The following is a 16,314-nucleotide window of genomic DNA, read 5'->3' on the forward strand; positions in this document are numbered from 1 at the left end:
AATTTGTATTCCAATCAGTCTGTCTCTTCTCTCTCTGTCTCTGTCACTGTCCCTCTCTCTCTATCTTCGTCACTGTCTCTCCTTCTCTATCTCCCTCTGTCTCTCACTGAATTTGTATTCCAATCAATCTATCCCTTCCTTCTCTATCTCTGTCACTGCATCTCTCTCTGTCTCTCAATGAATTTGTACCCCTGTCTCTCTCCCTCATTTTCTAACTCTCTCCGTGTCTCCCTCTCTCTGCCCCTCATCCCTTTACCTTTTTTTTCCAGCTTTTGTTCAGAGTTTTCTCTTGGTTCCTCCCTTTAATACAATATCTCTTCCTCTTCACTGCTCCTGGCCCGTCTTCCCTTGCTCTGTCCATCCCTCTGTCTTCCTCTTCATCCCTTTACATCCTTCACCCTCCATCAACCTCTGTCTATCTCTATCCCTCCCATCTCTCTCACCGTCTTCATTCCTTCAGTCTCCCTCCATTCCGACCTCAGTATACTATCTCCGCAACTTTCAATTTCCTTTCCCACTCACCCTGAATCCCTCTCTCCCACTTTCTGCCCTTTTTTCTCCCTCTTCTCGTTCCACCCCTCTCTGTCTTTTTCTCCCTTTCCATCTCGCTCTGTCTTCACTCTCCATCACTCACCTCCCCATTTTTCTCCCTTTCTACCTCTAGCTCCCCACCCCTCTCGTTTCCCCCTCTCTCTTTGACTGTCTCTCTCTCACTCCATCTCTCTCAACACTCTCTCACTCCCTTCCTCCATATCTCACTCCCTTTCTCTGCCTCTCGCCCCATCTCTCTGTCTCTGCTTCTCTCACTCCCTTTCTCTCTCTTTTTCTTGCAGTCCCTCTCTCTCACTCCCCTCATCTGACTCAGACCTTTTCTCTCTCCTTTTCTGTCTCTCACTCCATCTCTGCCTCTCTCTCTCCCTGCCTTTCTCACTCCCTCTCTCACTTCCTTTCTTCTCACCACCACTCTCATTTCCCCCTCTCTCTTTGACTGTCTCTCTCTCTCTCTCTCACTCCATCTCTCTCTCAACATTCACTCACTCCCTTTCTCTCTCTTTCTCTATCTCTCACCCCATTTCTGTTTCTTCCTCTCCCTCCCTCTCACTCCCTTTCTCTGTCTCAGTCCCTTCTCTCTCTCTCTCTCACTCCATCTCTCTGCCTCTCATACTCCTTTCCTCTCCATTTTTTTCTCTCTCATTCCCTCTCTCTTTCTCACTCCTTTTGTCTCACTCCTTCTCTCTCTCTCTATCTTTCTGTCTCACTCTCTCTCTCTCTGCCTCTCTCACTCATTTCTCTCTCCATTTCTTCCTCTCTCATTCCCTCTCTTTCTCTCTCACACTCCCTTTGTCTCACTCCCTGTCTCACTCTCTCCATCTCTCTGTCTCGTTCTCTCGCTCTGCCTCTCTCACCCCTTTTCTCTCTCCATTTCTTCCTCTCTCATTCCTTCTCTCCCTCTCGCACTCCCTTTGTCTCACTCCCTTTCTCTCTCTCTCCCTTTCTCTCTCTCTCTGCCTCTCTCACTCCTTCTCCCACTTCCACTCTCTCTCCATTCCTTACCCCCTCCCTCCCTCTCTGCCTTTTCGCTGCCTTTCTCTGCCTCTCGCTCCATCCCTCTGCCTCTCTCACTCCTTCCCTCGCTCCCTTGCTCTCCCTCCCTCTCTCCCTCCCACCCTCTGGCTCATTCCTGTTCTCTCTGTCTCGCACTCTCTCTCTCTCTCGCTATCTCCGTCACCCCATTTCTCTCTCCCTCTCCCTCTTTTCATTCGAGTTAGACTAGGGCAGCAGCTGCACACACACGCACGCACACACACACATCGAGAGGCATAGCTTGGCTTCTAAGGTGAGTGAATGGGGCCCGCACATGGGGATTGGTTAAAAGTTTGAGAGTGTGAAGTTGTTGTGTCAGGTTACTATAGACCACACAGGAAGCAGGCTCAGCGAGCGAGAAGCAACAGACTTGGCACTCAAAGCCTAACGCACAAGGAGCGACTGCAGTGCCCGCACCTCCTGAACCCGACTCAGCTCCCCCGAAGCCCGGAATCTCTCCCTGCTCAGCCCAGTGACAGGGTCGACCTCAGCCTCCCTGACCAGCTCTGCAGGACCTCCTCTTGGACACCAAGCGTGGAGAAGGATGGCTTCCCCGGTGTTTTTTCTGCTTTTGGTCCAGATCTTTGCAGGTGAGAGCTCAAGCCTTTATCTCTCCGCCACCTACCACCCCCCACCGCCTCCAGCCCTCTACGTCTTGTCTCTAGTCCATTCATGTGCCCCTTGCACTACTCAGTACTTCACGCCCCCCCCACCACCCCCCCAATCTCCCTGAATCCCTATCCCTCCCTCGATCTGCCCCTTGGTCCCGTGCGCATCCAAAGGCACCACCACACCCCCACCCCCAACACCACACCCCTGCATCTCACCCTGACCACTCATCCTTGGCGTGTGCGCGCGGGCGAGGCCTGTGGGCGCGGGCGAGGCCTGTGGCATGAGGGAGCTGGCACGGACAGGTCGGGCTGAAGGGTGAGTGAGCCCAATTCCCCCCCTCAGCCTTTGTTGAGGCCGCTCCGGAGGCGCGCCCGAAGTTTCCGTCGGCTCACACACGGGAGGCCATTCAGCCCCTCGAGCCCGTTCTGCCCCTTCAGCGAGGTCAGGGCTGACCCGTAATCCTGACTACCCCCCCCTCCCCCACCGCGCACACACACACACACACCCCCCCACCACCCCCGTGTCCCCCAAACAGCCGTGGGGATGGCAAAGGCCTGTCAATCTCGGTTAGGAAACGAGCAGTTGTACGGTCGCACGGCAACATGGTGGAATTTGAATTCCATTAAAAAAAAAAATCTGGAATGAAGAAAGTCTGACGGTGACCACGGAACCATTGTCGACTGTTGTTAAAAACCCCCATCTGGTTCAGTAATGTCCCTTTAAGGGAAGGGGAAATCTGCCGTCCTTACCCGGTCTGGCCTACACATGACTCCAGATCCACACAGCAACGCGGTTGGCTCTTAAATGCCCCCTCTGAACAAGGGGCAACTAGGGACGGGCAATAAATGTTGGCCCGGACAGCGCCGCCCGCAACCCACGAACGAATATTGGAAAAAAAAATTGACCCAACATTTGAAGAAGAGAGTTCCGAGCTCCCACCACCCTCTCTGTTTGTGCGTGGAAAGGTTCCTCATTTCACTCCCGAAAGGTCTGTCTGGAATTTCTGGACTGTGGCCGGACTACTTTGGCCCCACCGGGGTAGGGGGTGCGGAGCGGTAAAGCGCCACGAGCTAGCCGTCCGAAAATCCATTGCCTTCGGCAGGACCGGAAAATCCCATCAAATTCCGCCCCGTGTGCCTTGGTCCCAAGCTCCCAAGGTTAACTTGCAGGTTGAGTCGGTAGTAAGGAAGGCAAATGCAATGCTGGCATTTATTTCAAGAGGACTAAAATATAAAAGCAGGGATATGCTGCTGAGGCTTTATAAGGCTCTGGGTCAGACCACATTTAGAATATTGTGAGCAATTTTGGGTCCCGTATCTCAGGAAGGATGTTCTGGCCCTGGAGAGGGTCCAGAGGAGGTTCACGAGAACGATCCCAGGGATGAAAGGCTTAACATATGAGGAACGTTTGAGGACTCTGGGTCTATGCTCGATGGAGTTTAGAAGGATGAGGTTGGGGGAGGGATCTGATTGAAACTTATAGAATACTGAAAGGCCTGGATAGAGTGGACGTGGGGAAGATGTTTCCATGAGTAGGAGAGACTAGGACCCGAGGGCACAGCCTCAGAGTAAGGGGAAGACCTTTTAGAACAGAGATGAGGAGAAACTTCTTTAGCCAGACAGTGGTGAATCTATGGAATTCATTGCCACAGAGGGCTGTGGAGGCCAGGTCATTGAGTGTATTTAAGACCGAGATAGATAGGGTTCTTGATTGGTAAGGGGATCAAAGGTTACGGGGAGAAGGCGGGAGAATGGGGTTGAGAAGCTTATCAGCCATGATTGAATGGCGGAGCAGACTCGATGGGCCGATTGGCCTAATTTCTGCTCCTATGTCTTATGGTCTCCCCAACCAGCAGGCATAGCTTATCCTACCCACCCTGATAATGGGAGGAGGCGGTGGCCTGAGTGGGACTGTGACTGGGCTAGTATTCCAGAGGACCCAGGGCCGATGCTTTGCTCGAATCCCACCAAGAATTTGAAGTCAATAAAAACCTGCGATTAAAAATTCCGATGATAGAAACATAGAAACTGGGAGCGGGAGGAGGCCATTCGGCCCTTCGAGCCTGCTCCACCCATTTATTAGGATCATGGCTGATCATCCAACTCAATAGCCTGCTCCCCGCTTTCTCCCCATATCCCTTTGGTCCCTTTCTCCCCATGATGATGATGACCATGATGCCAGTTGTCGTAAAAACCCCATCTGGTTCACTAATGCCCCCCCCACTTTTAGGGAAGGAAATCTGCTGTCCTTACCTGGTCTGGCCTACCCTACATGAGACTCCAGACCCACAGCAATGTGGTTGACTCTTAAATGCCCCTCTGAACAAGGGCAATTAGAGATGGCGCTAAATGCTGGCCTGGCCAGCGACACCCGTATCGCGTGAGTGAGTAGAAAGATGCATTTTGAGAACCGCAATCAATTCCACCCCTTGAATCTCCTAAATTTCGGGAAATGCAGCCCTGAGATCGTGATATCTTTCCCCACTTGTGAGCGCAGGCTTAATTCTGGTAAATCTACACTGCACTCCCCTTGAGAGTCACTATACGCTTCCCACTGCAGACTGCTGACAGTACCCTCGCTATAATTTCATGAAGGCTTTGTGCATGTCTGTAACAATAGCCTCTGTATTCCAGGCCTGTATATAGGGCAGCCCATTGCCAAGAGGCACCTTTGGGGGTTTCACAAATGTTTGACAGCTTCAAGCTGCCTTTTCCTGATAATAATATTACAATAATAATGATGACGGTAGTGAAGTACAGATTGGCTCGAGGGGCTGAATGGCCTCCTCCTGTTCCTTTGTAACTGGCTCGAGAAGGGGCTGAATGGCCTCCTCCTGTTCCTGTGTAACTGGCTCGAGAAGGGGCTGAATGGCCTCCTCCTGTTCCTGTGTAACTGGCTCGAGAAGGGGCTGAATGGCCTCCTCCTGTTCCTGTATAACAGACTCGAGGGGCTGAATGGCCTCCTCCTGTTCCTGTGTAACAGGCTCGAGCGGCTGAATGGCCTCCTCCTGTCCCTGTGTAACAGGCTCGAGGGGCTGAATGGCCTCCTCCTGTTCCTGTATAACAGACTCGAGGGGCTGAATGGCCTCCTCCTGTCCCTGTGTAACAGGCTCGAGCGGCTGAATGGCCTCCTCCTGTTCCTGAATAACAGACTCAAGGGGCTGAATGGCCTCCTCCTGTTCCTGTATAACCGGCTCGAGAAGGGGCTGTATGGGCCTCCTCCTGTTCCTGTGTAACAGGCTCGAGGAGGGGGCTGAATGGGGCCTCCTCCTGTTCCTGTGTAAGAGGCTTGAGGAGGAGGCCATTCAGCCCCTCGAGCCTTCACTACCATTTGCCAGCCTTTGCTCCACACTTCCCGGAAATTTCAGTCAAGAAAACATTATCAGTACAGTTCTTGGAAACTCCAGCAGGTCCCCCAGCCTCCGCAACTTTTTGTGGGAGAGAGTTCCAGATTTTCACCACCCCACCCCCCTTACTTCGAAGAAGTGTTTCCTAACTTCACCCCTAAACGGTTGAGGTCAGCTTTTCAGCTTTTGCTGCCTGCTTCTGTACTCAGCGCACCAGAGTAAACAACATCTCTGTATCTACCCTATTAAGTCCTCTTAACCTTAATTAGATCAGCCCTTAATCTTCTATACTCAAGGTAATGCAAGCCTAGTCATTGCAACCTGTCCTCTACATTTTACCCGATAAGCAGCAGTATCTGCACTACACTCCCTCCAAGGTCAAAATATCCTCCTTGCCATCCCAGAACTGAATGGGATGCTCCGGGTGGGGTCTCTAACCAGTGCTCTCTACACCTCTAACATAACTGAACTGAGATATTCCTGTCCTGATCTCCGCATCACACTGGGAGTCACTGTGCACAGTTCCGGTCTCCATATCACACTGGGAGTCACTGTGCACAGTTCCGGTCTCCATATCACACTGGGAGTTACTGTGCACAGTTCCGGTCTCCATATCACACTGGGAGTTACTGTGCACAGTTCCGGTCTCCATATCACACTGGGAGTCACTGCGCACAGTTCCGTTCTCCATATCACACTGGGAGTTACTGTGCACAGTTCCAGTCTCCATATCACACTGGGAGTCACTGTGCACAGTTCCGGTCTCCATATCACACTGGGAGTTACTGTGCACAGTTCCGGTCTCCGTATCACACTGGGAGTTACTGTGCACAGTTCCGGTCTCCATATCACACTGGGAGTCACTGTGCACAGTTCTGGTCTCCATATCACACTGGGAGTCACTGTGCACAGTTCCAGTCTCCATATCACACTGGGAGTTACTGTGCACAATTCCAGTCTCCATATCACACTGGGAGTTACTGTGCACAGTTCCGGTCTCCATATCACACCGGGAGTTACTGTGCACAGTTCCGGTCTCCATATCACACCGGGAGTTACTGTGCACAGTTACAGTCTCCATATCACACTGGGAGTCACTGTGCACAGTTCCAGTCTCCATATCACACTGGGAGTCACTGTGCACAGTTCCGGTCTCCATATCACACTGGGAGTCACTGTGCACAGTTCCGGTCTCCATATCACTCTAGGAGTCGCTGTGCACAGTTCCGGTCTCCATATCGCACTGGGACTCAGTGTGCACTAGAGATTGACGAGAATTATCCCGGAACTGAGAAATTATCCCAATCAGGGACAGATTGAATACACTGGGACTCTATTCTGGCAAAGGGAATATTGAAGGATGACCGGTCTTTCAGATTATGAAAGGTTTTTTATAAAGTAGATGTAAAGAAGGTGATTCCAGTTGCCAGAGACTAGGATTGTGGATGGTGGGGCGGGTGGTGGTGGTGGTCATAACTATAAATTAGTCAGTAATTAATCCAACCTCTTCACCCAGGGAGCGGTGAGAATGTGGAACTCGCTCCCACAGGGAGTGGCTGAGGTGAATGGTGTCGATGTGTTGAAGGGGAAAAGCTGGATAAACACACGAGAGAGAGGGAAAGGAATAGAGATGTTGCTCGGGCGAAATGAAGCGGGGATATGGGAGGAGGCTCGCGTGTAGCTGTTGGGCCACATGGTCTGTTTGTGTGTGGCGGGCCCCACGTCAGGCTGTCTGATGTCAGTGCAACCCTGGAGTAGAGTAGGTTCAGTACTCAGCCCAACCATATTTCACTGGGCCTTACAGGGGTCATTCAACCCGTCATTCTTGTACAGGGCAGCATGTTCAGGCAAAGCGTGTTTCCCAGGTATCTGTTGACGGGGTGAACTCCGCTTAGAACGTCTGGAGGCCGAAGGAGCTGGGAACGCCGCTCCCGGCCTCTGTCACGCCTTTGAGCAGGAGCCGATTCCGCCGCTAATCCCAAATCGGCTCACCAAACGCTAAACCCACATAGGCCTCGGTTGGAGCGCTGTGCCCAACTCCGGGCACTGCACGTCAGGAAGGATGCCCAGGCCTCGGAGACGGAGCACAGAAGAGCAGGGCCAGCTCGGTCCCAGGGACCGGAGGGCTCCAGTTCGGGCGGAGAGTCCGGGGATTGTACCCCTCGGCGGCGGGGGTGTCTGTTTGGCGCAGAGAGTCGTCGGGATCCGGAACAGGCTGCCTGAAAGGGCGGCGAGGGCAGGGTCAGCCGCAGCTTTCGAAAGGGGAGGGTGGGATTGAGTGGGTGGTCTCTGAAGAGGAGGCTGAGTGCCCTCTTCTTCTGTGCTGTGTCGTTCTACAACTGTGGCGTCTGACTCTCTTCCCAGTTGTGAACCACACCAGCAGGTGTTGTGTTTGAACTACACCGCTCACCGTGAAAGCAGCGGATGTCAGCTTACCCTGTTTACGGTGACACAAAGGCACGAGGCAGATCGAGAGACAAAAGAGTGTAAAGATAGACAGTTGCTTCAGAGGACAGTTTGGTAAACCCACCCCCCCACCACCCCCACCACCCCCTACCCCCGTCTTGTGTGCGAAATGCAGCACAGAGTCAAAACTCTATACATGCGAGAGGCCTAGGCTGCCATCCCGGCCTACAGGGCCAGTTAGCTGCTGTGACACCCGGGGTGATACTGAGCCCACCCTGCTCCCCCACACACATACACACACACACACACACACAGAGCATGCAGGAAATGGCCCAACAACCCCGGCCTGATCACACCCAGTGTGCTACTGAGCCTTCCGCAGGCGCGCACACACACACACACACGCACAGAAAAACCGGAAAGGCCCAGGCTCCAATCCCGGCCCAGTGCTGAATTCACTTTAGCACAGCCGGGTGTGGTGCTGGGAGCCACACATCACACTGAACAGGAAAGGACCAGGCTCCAATCTCGGCCTAGTGCTGAGTGAGTTTGATCACACCTGGTGTGGTACTGAGAGCCACACACACACACACACACACACACAGAGCAGGAAAGGCCCAGGCTCCAATCTCGGCCTAGTGCTGAGTGAGTTTGATCACACCTGGTGTGGTACTGAGAGCCACACACACACGCACACACACACACACACACACACAGAGCAGGAAAGGCCCAGGCTCCAATCTCGGCCTAGTGCTGAGTGAGTTTGATCACACCTGGTGTGGTACTGAGAGCCACACACACACACACAGAGCAGGAAAGGCCCAGGCTTCAATCTCGGCCTCGTGCTGAGTGAGTTTGATCACACCTGGTGTGGTACTGAGAGCCACACACACACACACACAGAGCAGGAAAGGCCCAGGCTCCAATCTTGGCCTAGTGCTGAGTGAGTTTGATCACACCCAGTGTGGTACTGAGAGCCACACACACACACACAGAGCAGGAAAGGCCAGGCCCCAATCTCGGCCTCGTGCTGAGTGAGTTTGAACACACCCAGTGTGGTAGTGAGAGTACCCTACCCCCATCCCCATCCACCCCTCCCTCCTCACCGACCCCCCCAAACACACACACACACACAGCGGGAAAACCCCCAGACTCCAATCCCAGCCAGTTTATTGCAATCAGATTAAATAGGCCCCAGTGCTTACCACACAGCAAAGGAACAACCAGTAGAACTTGGGAAATGACTGGTACTGGTCCGAACCGGAGTTCCACTTTAAGATATACAAGACCAGTTACTTCCAAGCTCCCTGCTTTTCCCCTCCTGGGGAAGGAGTCCTTATGCCTGCGCCAGGCTGTGTTCCTCACACGGTGGGGCCTCAAAGCGCTTTGCGGCCAATGAAGAACTTTTCAAACGTTTTTTTTTTAAATTAATGGTTCGTGGGACGTGGGCGTCAGTGGGTTAAGGCCAGTGTTTGATGCCCATTGCCTAATTGCCCGAGGGGGCTGTTTAAGAGCCTGGAGTCACATGTAAGGGCCGGACCAGGGAGGGACAGCTGTTTAGTGAACCAGACGGGCTGGTACAACGATCAGCAGTGGGTTTCGTGGCCACTGTCAGATCCTTCCATTCAAATTTCACTCTCAACGCTCAGGGTGAGATTCAGGCCCACCCAGAGCATTACCGGCCCAGTGGCTGTACCACTTTGCCACCTCTGTTTGGCTCTGTTTGGCTCTGTTGTGCTCTGTTTGGCTCTATTTTGCTCTGTTTGGCTCTGTTTGGCTCTGTTTTGCTCTGTTTGGCTCTGTTTGGCTCTGTTTTGCTCTGTTTGGCTCTGTTTTGCTCTGTTTGGCTCTGTTTGGCTCTGTTTTGCTCTGTTTGGCTCTGTTTTGCTCTGTTTGGCTCTGTTTTGCTCTGTTTGGCTCTGTTTTGCTCTGTTAGGCTCTGTTTGGCTCTGTTTGACTATAGGAATTGTACCAACTAATTTCGCACACAGCAAGGGTCCCCCACACTCAGCGACGCGATGATAAGTCAGATAACCTGTTCCATTCAGTTGTGACATTGAAGGGGGGGTGGGGTAAGCATTGACCCGGACACCTGAGGTAAATCCCCTGCCCCTCCTGGATGTCCTCTTGGGAGGGCAGAGGGGGTCCTCGATTTAGCGTCTCATCCAAAAGAGCGGCCTAGTACTCCCCTGCTCGTTCCCCACAGCCCTATTTACCCCCTTCAAGTGGGTAAAGCAAATGCCCCTTTTGGAAGCTATCCTACAATCTCCTTGCGCTGCCCTCTCACTCAAGAGTTTATTTCCAGATCCCCAACGACACTCACTATTTCGAAAGCTTTCTCATGTCACCGGGGGTGGGGGGGTGGGGTCCTATCGCTGGTTGCCTGGGTTACCGACTCTCCCCACCACCCCTTCCCCCCCACCCCCCCCGATACAGTTCCTCCATATCTACCCCGCGAAAACCTTTCCTAATTTCGAAAACATCCATCGCATTCCCCCATCGTCCCCCCCCGAACCTTCTCCTCCACTCGGAGGAGAGGAGGTTGGATGGGGCTGGGATTAAAAAGCCAAATACAGCGTAGTGCTGGAAATCAGAAACCAAAACAGAAAATTCCTGCAAAAACTCAGCCACACCTGTGGGGAGGAAGACAAGAGTTAACGTTGCGATTAGGCGTGACTTTAGTGAGGCCACAGCTGGAGCACTGTGTGCAGTTCTGGTCGCCACATTATAGGAAGGATGTGATTGCACTGGAGGGGGTGCAGAGGAGATTCACCAGGGTGTTGCCTGGGATGAAACATTTAAGTTATGAAGAGAGGTTGGATAGACTTGGGTTATTTTCGTTGGAGCAGAGAAGACTGAGGGGCGACCTGATCGAGGTGTACAAGATTATGAGGGGCATGGACAGGGTGGATAGGGAGTAGCTGTTCCCCTTAGTTGAAGGGTCAGTCACAAGGTGGCATAAGTTCAAGGTGAGGGGCAGGAGGTTTAGGGGGGATGTGAGGAAAACCTATTTTACCCAGAGGGTGGTGACGGTCTGGATTGCGCTGCCTGGGAGGGTGGTGGAGGCGGGTTGCCTCACATCCTTTAAAAAGTACCTGGATGAGCACTTGGCACGTCATAACATTCAAGGCTATGGGCCAAGTGCTGGTAAATGGGATTAGGTAGGTAGGTCAGGGGTTTCTCAGGTGTTGGTGCAGACTCGATGGGCCGAAGGGCCTCTTCTGCACTGTGTGATTCTGTGATTCTGTGACTCTAAACAAGAGTCGTAGGGACTCGAACATTAACCCTATATTTCTCGCCTTCTCATCCTGTTAGACCTTGGATAAGCTGGGGTTGTTTTCCTTGGTTGAGAGGGGACCTGATAGAGGTGTATAAAATTATGAGGAGCATAGATAGGGTGGATAGGAAGGCACTTTTTCCATTAGTAGAAGGGTCAATAGCCAGGGGGAGTAGATTTAAGCTAAGAGGTAGAAGGCTAAGGGGGGAGTTGAGGAGAGAATCTTTTTGCCCAGAGGGTGTTGGGAGTCTGGAACTCACTGCCTGAAAGGGTGGTTGAGTCAGAAACTCTCTCGTAACGCTTAAGAAGTACTTAGATATTTACTTGTGTTGCCATAGCCTCCAGGTCTATGGGCCAAGCGCTGGAAAATAGGATTAGTGTAGTCAGATCTTTGTGGGCCGGTGCAGACATGATGGGCCGAATGGCCTCCTTCTGTGCTGTAAACGCCTATGAGAACAACCCCAGCTTCTCCAGCTTCTCCACATTAACTGAAGCCCCTCACCCCTGCTACCTTCCTGGCCAATCTCCTCTGCCTCCTCTCAAGGTCCTTGACATCCTCCCCTAAAATGCGGTGCCCAGGAATCGGACACGATGCACCAGTTCGGCCTGAACTTCTTTGTTTCTGGTGGGACTGCCCTTTGACGTTCCTTCTTCCCTCTCTTCATTCTTTCACGGGATGTGGGCTTCGCTGGCTGGGCCTAGCATTTATTGCCCATCCCTAGTTGCCCCTTGAGAAGGTGGTGGGTGAGCTGCCTCCTTGAACCGCTGCAGTTCCTGTGGTGTAGGTACACCCACAGCGCTGTTAGGGAGGGACTTCCCGGGATTTTGACCCGGCGACAGTGAAGGAATGGCCGATATATTCCCAAGTCGTGATGGTGAGTGGCTTGGAGGGGAACGTCCAGGGGGTGGTGTTCCCATCCATCTGCTGCCCTTGTCCTTCTAGGCGGCAGCCAGACCGGTTAAGGGCAGAAGATTCCCTTCCCCAAAGGACGTTAGTGAAGCAAATAGGCTTTTTTTTTTAAAACAACAATGGTAGATCCGTTTTTTAAACTTGAATTTAAATTCACCACCGGCTATGGTGGGATTTGAACCTGGGTCCCTAAGGGGCATTTTATGAACCAGGTGGACTTTTTTCCGTGACAATGGTAGATTTTTTTTTTAATTGAATTTAAATTCACAACCTGCTCTGGTGGGATTTGAACTTCCCTTAGGACGTTGCCCCTGGTAACCCACTACACCACAGCCTCCCCAGGGTGAAAGGCAGGAGATTGAATGACTGAAGAGTTAAGTCTTCCGGGGCTAAAGGGACTGGAGTTGGGACAAGAAGCATTAAAGCCAAAGAGGCGACTGGAGTGGGTGCGCTGCAAGGCAAGCAAACCCAAAAGGAGCGTAGAGAAGGAAACAAAATGGGGGGGTAAGGTTGACAGCCTGACACTGCTGAACTCAAGTGTTGAGCCCAGAAGGCCGCAAAGTCCTGAGGGAAAGACGAGGCCCTGTCCCTTCAGCTCATGTCGGGTTTCCCCGGACCACGAACAGTGTTTTCTGTCCTTTCGGTTCACGTTAAGAGATACTCGCAGGTTAAGGGAGAGCGAGAGAGAGAGAGAGAGAGACATCTCGGAATGAGTGTGTGTTGATGCTTTTGTTGGGAGGACCAAGGCCACAGGCCCAACCACAGTAAGGTCATTGATTAATCCCGAGTCACCGATCAATCCCAAAGTGGGGGAGATCACGGGAAATTCTTTGCCCGGAGGGTCGGGAGGATGTGGAACAGCCTCCCGCGGGGTTGGAGCTTGACGAGGAAGCACGGGAGGAGGCTCCAGCCAAGCACGAGCTGGGCCGAATCGAGGCATAGGTTACAAAAGTAGGGAGGTCAGGTTGGAGTTGTATAGAACCTCGGTGAGGCCACAGCTGGAGTACTGTGTGCAGTTCTGGTCGCCACATTATAGGAAGGATGTGATTGCACTGGAGGGGGTGCAGAGGAGATTCACCAGGATGTTGCCTGGGATGAAACATTTAAAGTCATGAAGAGAGGTTGGATGGACTTGGGTTGTTTTCGTTGGAGCAGAGAAGACTGAGGGGCGACCTGATCGAGGTGTATAAGATTATGAGGGGCATGGACAGGGTGGATAGGGAGCAGCTGTTCCCCTTAGTTGAAGGGTCAGTCATGAGGGGGCATAAGTTCAAGGTGAGGGGCAGGAGGTTTAGTGGGGGATGTGAGGAAAACCTTTTTTACCCAGAGGGTGGTGACGGTCTGGAATGCACTGCCTGGGAGGGTGGTGGAGGCGGGTTGCCTCACATCCTTTTAAAAAGTACTTGGATGAGCACTTGGCACGTCATAACATTCAAGGCTATGGGCCAAGTGCTGGTAAATGGGATTAGGTAGGTAGGTCAGGTATTTCTCATTTCTCACGTGTCGGTGCAGACTCGATGGGCCGAAGGGCCTCTTCTGCACTGTGTGATTCTGGTTCTGAATGGCCTGCTTCTGTGCACTGTACGTTGTAACAGAGACAGAGAATGTTTACAGCACAAATAGAGGCCGACAAGTAACACTTCCACCTAACCCCACATTCCAGCTCTTTGCCTGTGGCCCCTATTGGTCACAGCATTTGAGGACGTATCCAAATACTTTTTAAACGCAATGAGGGTCTCTGCCTCGACCAACCTTTCAGACAGTGAGTTCCAGATCCTCCAGATGAATAAAAATTGCTCCTCAACTCCCCCTCTAATCCTTCTACGCATTACTTTAAATATACACCCGCACCCCACCCCTGCCCTACTGACCCCTCTGCTGATGAGAATATCCACTTATCCACCCTCTCTAGGCTCCTCGTAATTTTACGGACCTCAGTTACACCTCCCCTCAACCTCCCCCCGTCCCAGTGAAAGCAGCCCCAGTCTATCCAGTCTTTCCCAATCCTCCATTTCCAGGCAGCACCCTCGTCGACCTCCTCTCCAGTGCAATCACAGCCTTCGTGTGACACGGTTAGCGTGCAGCACTCTAGTTGCGGTCCAACTGGTGTTTTGTAGGGTTCTAGCATAATGGTCCTCTCAAGGATCCAGCCAGCAGAAGCAAGTACCCCAGCGGCCTCCTTGGCCACCTTGCCTAGCAGCCCTGATACCTTCAGGGCTCCTGTGGACATCCATCCTCACTATCAGCCCTGTGTACGCACGTACACACACACACACAATTGTCACATCGACTGTAAACTTCTTTATCCTAGCCCCCCTCTACCTTCAAGAAACTCTACATAATTCGAACGTTTGTGGAGACGGAAAGGCAAACATAACATTTCAGGTCATCAGAATCGGAAGTTGTTAAGAGATTTGACAGTTCGTGAGCAAGTATAGAATCAGGCAAAAACGGAAGAAACTGTGGTCGGGTGTAAGGCAGGAGTGACTAAATGTCAGACGTGTCTTGACTCATCCTGTTGTTCGATTCACTTCACGACCTTGCGCCTCCCTATCTCTGTAATCTCCCCCCACCCCTACAACCCTCCGAGATCTCTACGCTCCTTCAATTCTGGCCTCTGGAGCATCCCCCGGACTTTAATCGCTCCACCATTGGTGGCCGTGCCTTCAGTTGCCTGGACCCCTAAGCCCTGGAACTCCCTCCCTAAACCTGTCCACCTCTCTATCTCTCTCACTCTCTCTCTCTCTCTCACTTCCTCTCTCCCTCTCTCGTCCTCCTCCTCGTTTGAAACCAAGCTCTTTACCCAGGCGTGACCTGTCCTAATATCTCCTTAAGTGTTGCGGTATCAAATTTTGTTCAATGATTTGTTGAAGTGAGGCATCTTCGGATGTTCTCACTACCTTAGAGCCACTATTTAAATGCAAGATGTCGTTGCCGATGGCCGCGGGAAAAGGAGGGCGGTAATCGGACATGTTAAAAAACAAAGATTGGGACTGAAGGAGGTGTAAATAGCAGCTGCGGGACCACTGCCATCGTTGGCTGCCAGAGAAAACCGGGAGCAGAGGATTTGAAATTGTTGAGCCATTTTTCACAGCTCACAGGATGCCCCAAAGCAGCTCATAGGCAAAAAAGCACTTTTTTTTTTGGAAATGTAGTCGCTTTGCTAATGTAGGAACCGCAGCAGCTACTTTGGGGACGAGAAGATCAAACACAGGCATGTGATAAGGACCAGAAAAAGTCTTATTTTCTGGGTGACTTTTGTTGTGGGATAAATATTGGTCCTGGGACATCAGGGAGAATTCTCCGAGCTCTTCATCAGAACGATGGTCCGCAGATAACTTACTCCCACACAATGGGCCAGATGGAAGGGTTGATTTAACATCTCACCTGTAAGACGGCACTTCCGACATTGCGGCACTACATCAGTAGTGACCCTCTGACAGTGCAGCATTCCCTCAGTACTCAGCCTCCAACAGTGCAGCACACCCTCAGTACTGACCCTCCAACAGTGGGGCACTCCCTCAGTACTGACCCTCTGACAGTGCAGCACTCCCTCAGTACTGACCCTCCGACAGTGCAGTACTCCCTCAATACTGACCCTCCGACAGTGCAGCATTCCCTCAGTACTGACCCTCCGACAGTGCAGCACTCCCTCAGTGCTGACCCTCCGACAGTGCCACACTCCCTCAGTACTGACCCTCCGACAGTGCAGCACTCCCTCAGTGCTGACCCTCCCAACAGTGCAGCACTCCCTTAGTACTGACCCTCCGACAGTGCAGCACTCCCTCAGCACTGACCCTCCGACGGTGCAGCACTCCCTCAGTGCTGACCCTCCGACAGCGCAGCACTCCCTCAGTGCTGACCCTCTGACAGTGCCGCACTCCCTCAGTGCTGACCCTCCGACAGTGCAGCACTCCCTCAGTACTGACCCTCCGACAACGCAGCACTCCCTCAGCATTGGCACTGGGGAACATCGACCTGGATTGTAGGCTCATGTCTCTGGGGTGGAGCTGAAGCCCATCGTCTTTTAGCCCAGCGGTGAGGCAGTTCCCCACACCCCTCTCCAAGGCCATTCAGCCCCTCAAGCCTGTTCTGCTGTACAATGAGATCAAGGCTGCTCTGTATCCCAACTCCACATACCCCGCCTTTGGCCTATATCCCTCAACACCTTTAGCTAAT

At 52.4% G+C, this 16,314-nt stretch overlaps 1 protein-coding gene across 1 annotated transcript in view; it reads left to right on the plus strand.

The window, feature by feature from the left end:
• Positions 1-2,108: 2,108 nt before the first annotated feature.
• LOC144672003 (CD5 antigen-like) overlaps positions 2,109-16,314 on the plus strand; it is a 45,717-nt gene continuing 31,511 nt past the window's right edge. The window contains exon 1 of the mRNA XM_078533938.1: positions 2,109-2,174. Within this exon, the coding sequence (XP_078390064.1) occupies positions 2,129-2,174 (46 nt within the window). The 5' untranslated portion in view covers positions 2,109-2,128. The remainder of the gene's footprint in view (positions 2,175-16,314) is intronic.

Source organism: Cetorhinus maximus, chromosome 35, assembly GCF_964194155.1.
Source record: "Cetorhinus maximus chromosome 35, sCetMax3.hap1.1, whole genome shotgun sequence".
NCBI classification, from domain to species: Eukaryota; Metazoa; Chordata; class Chondrichthyes; order Lamniformes; family Cetorhinidae; genus Cetorhinus; species Cetorhinus maximus.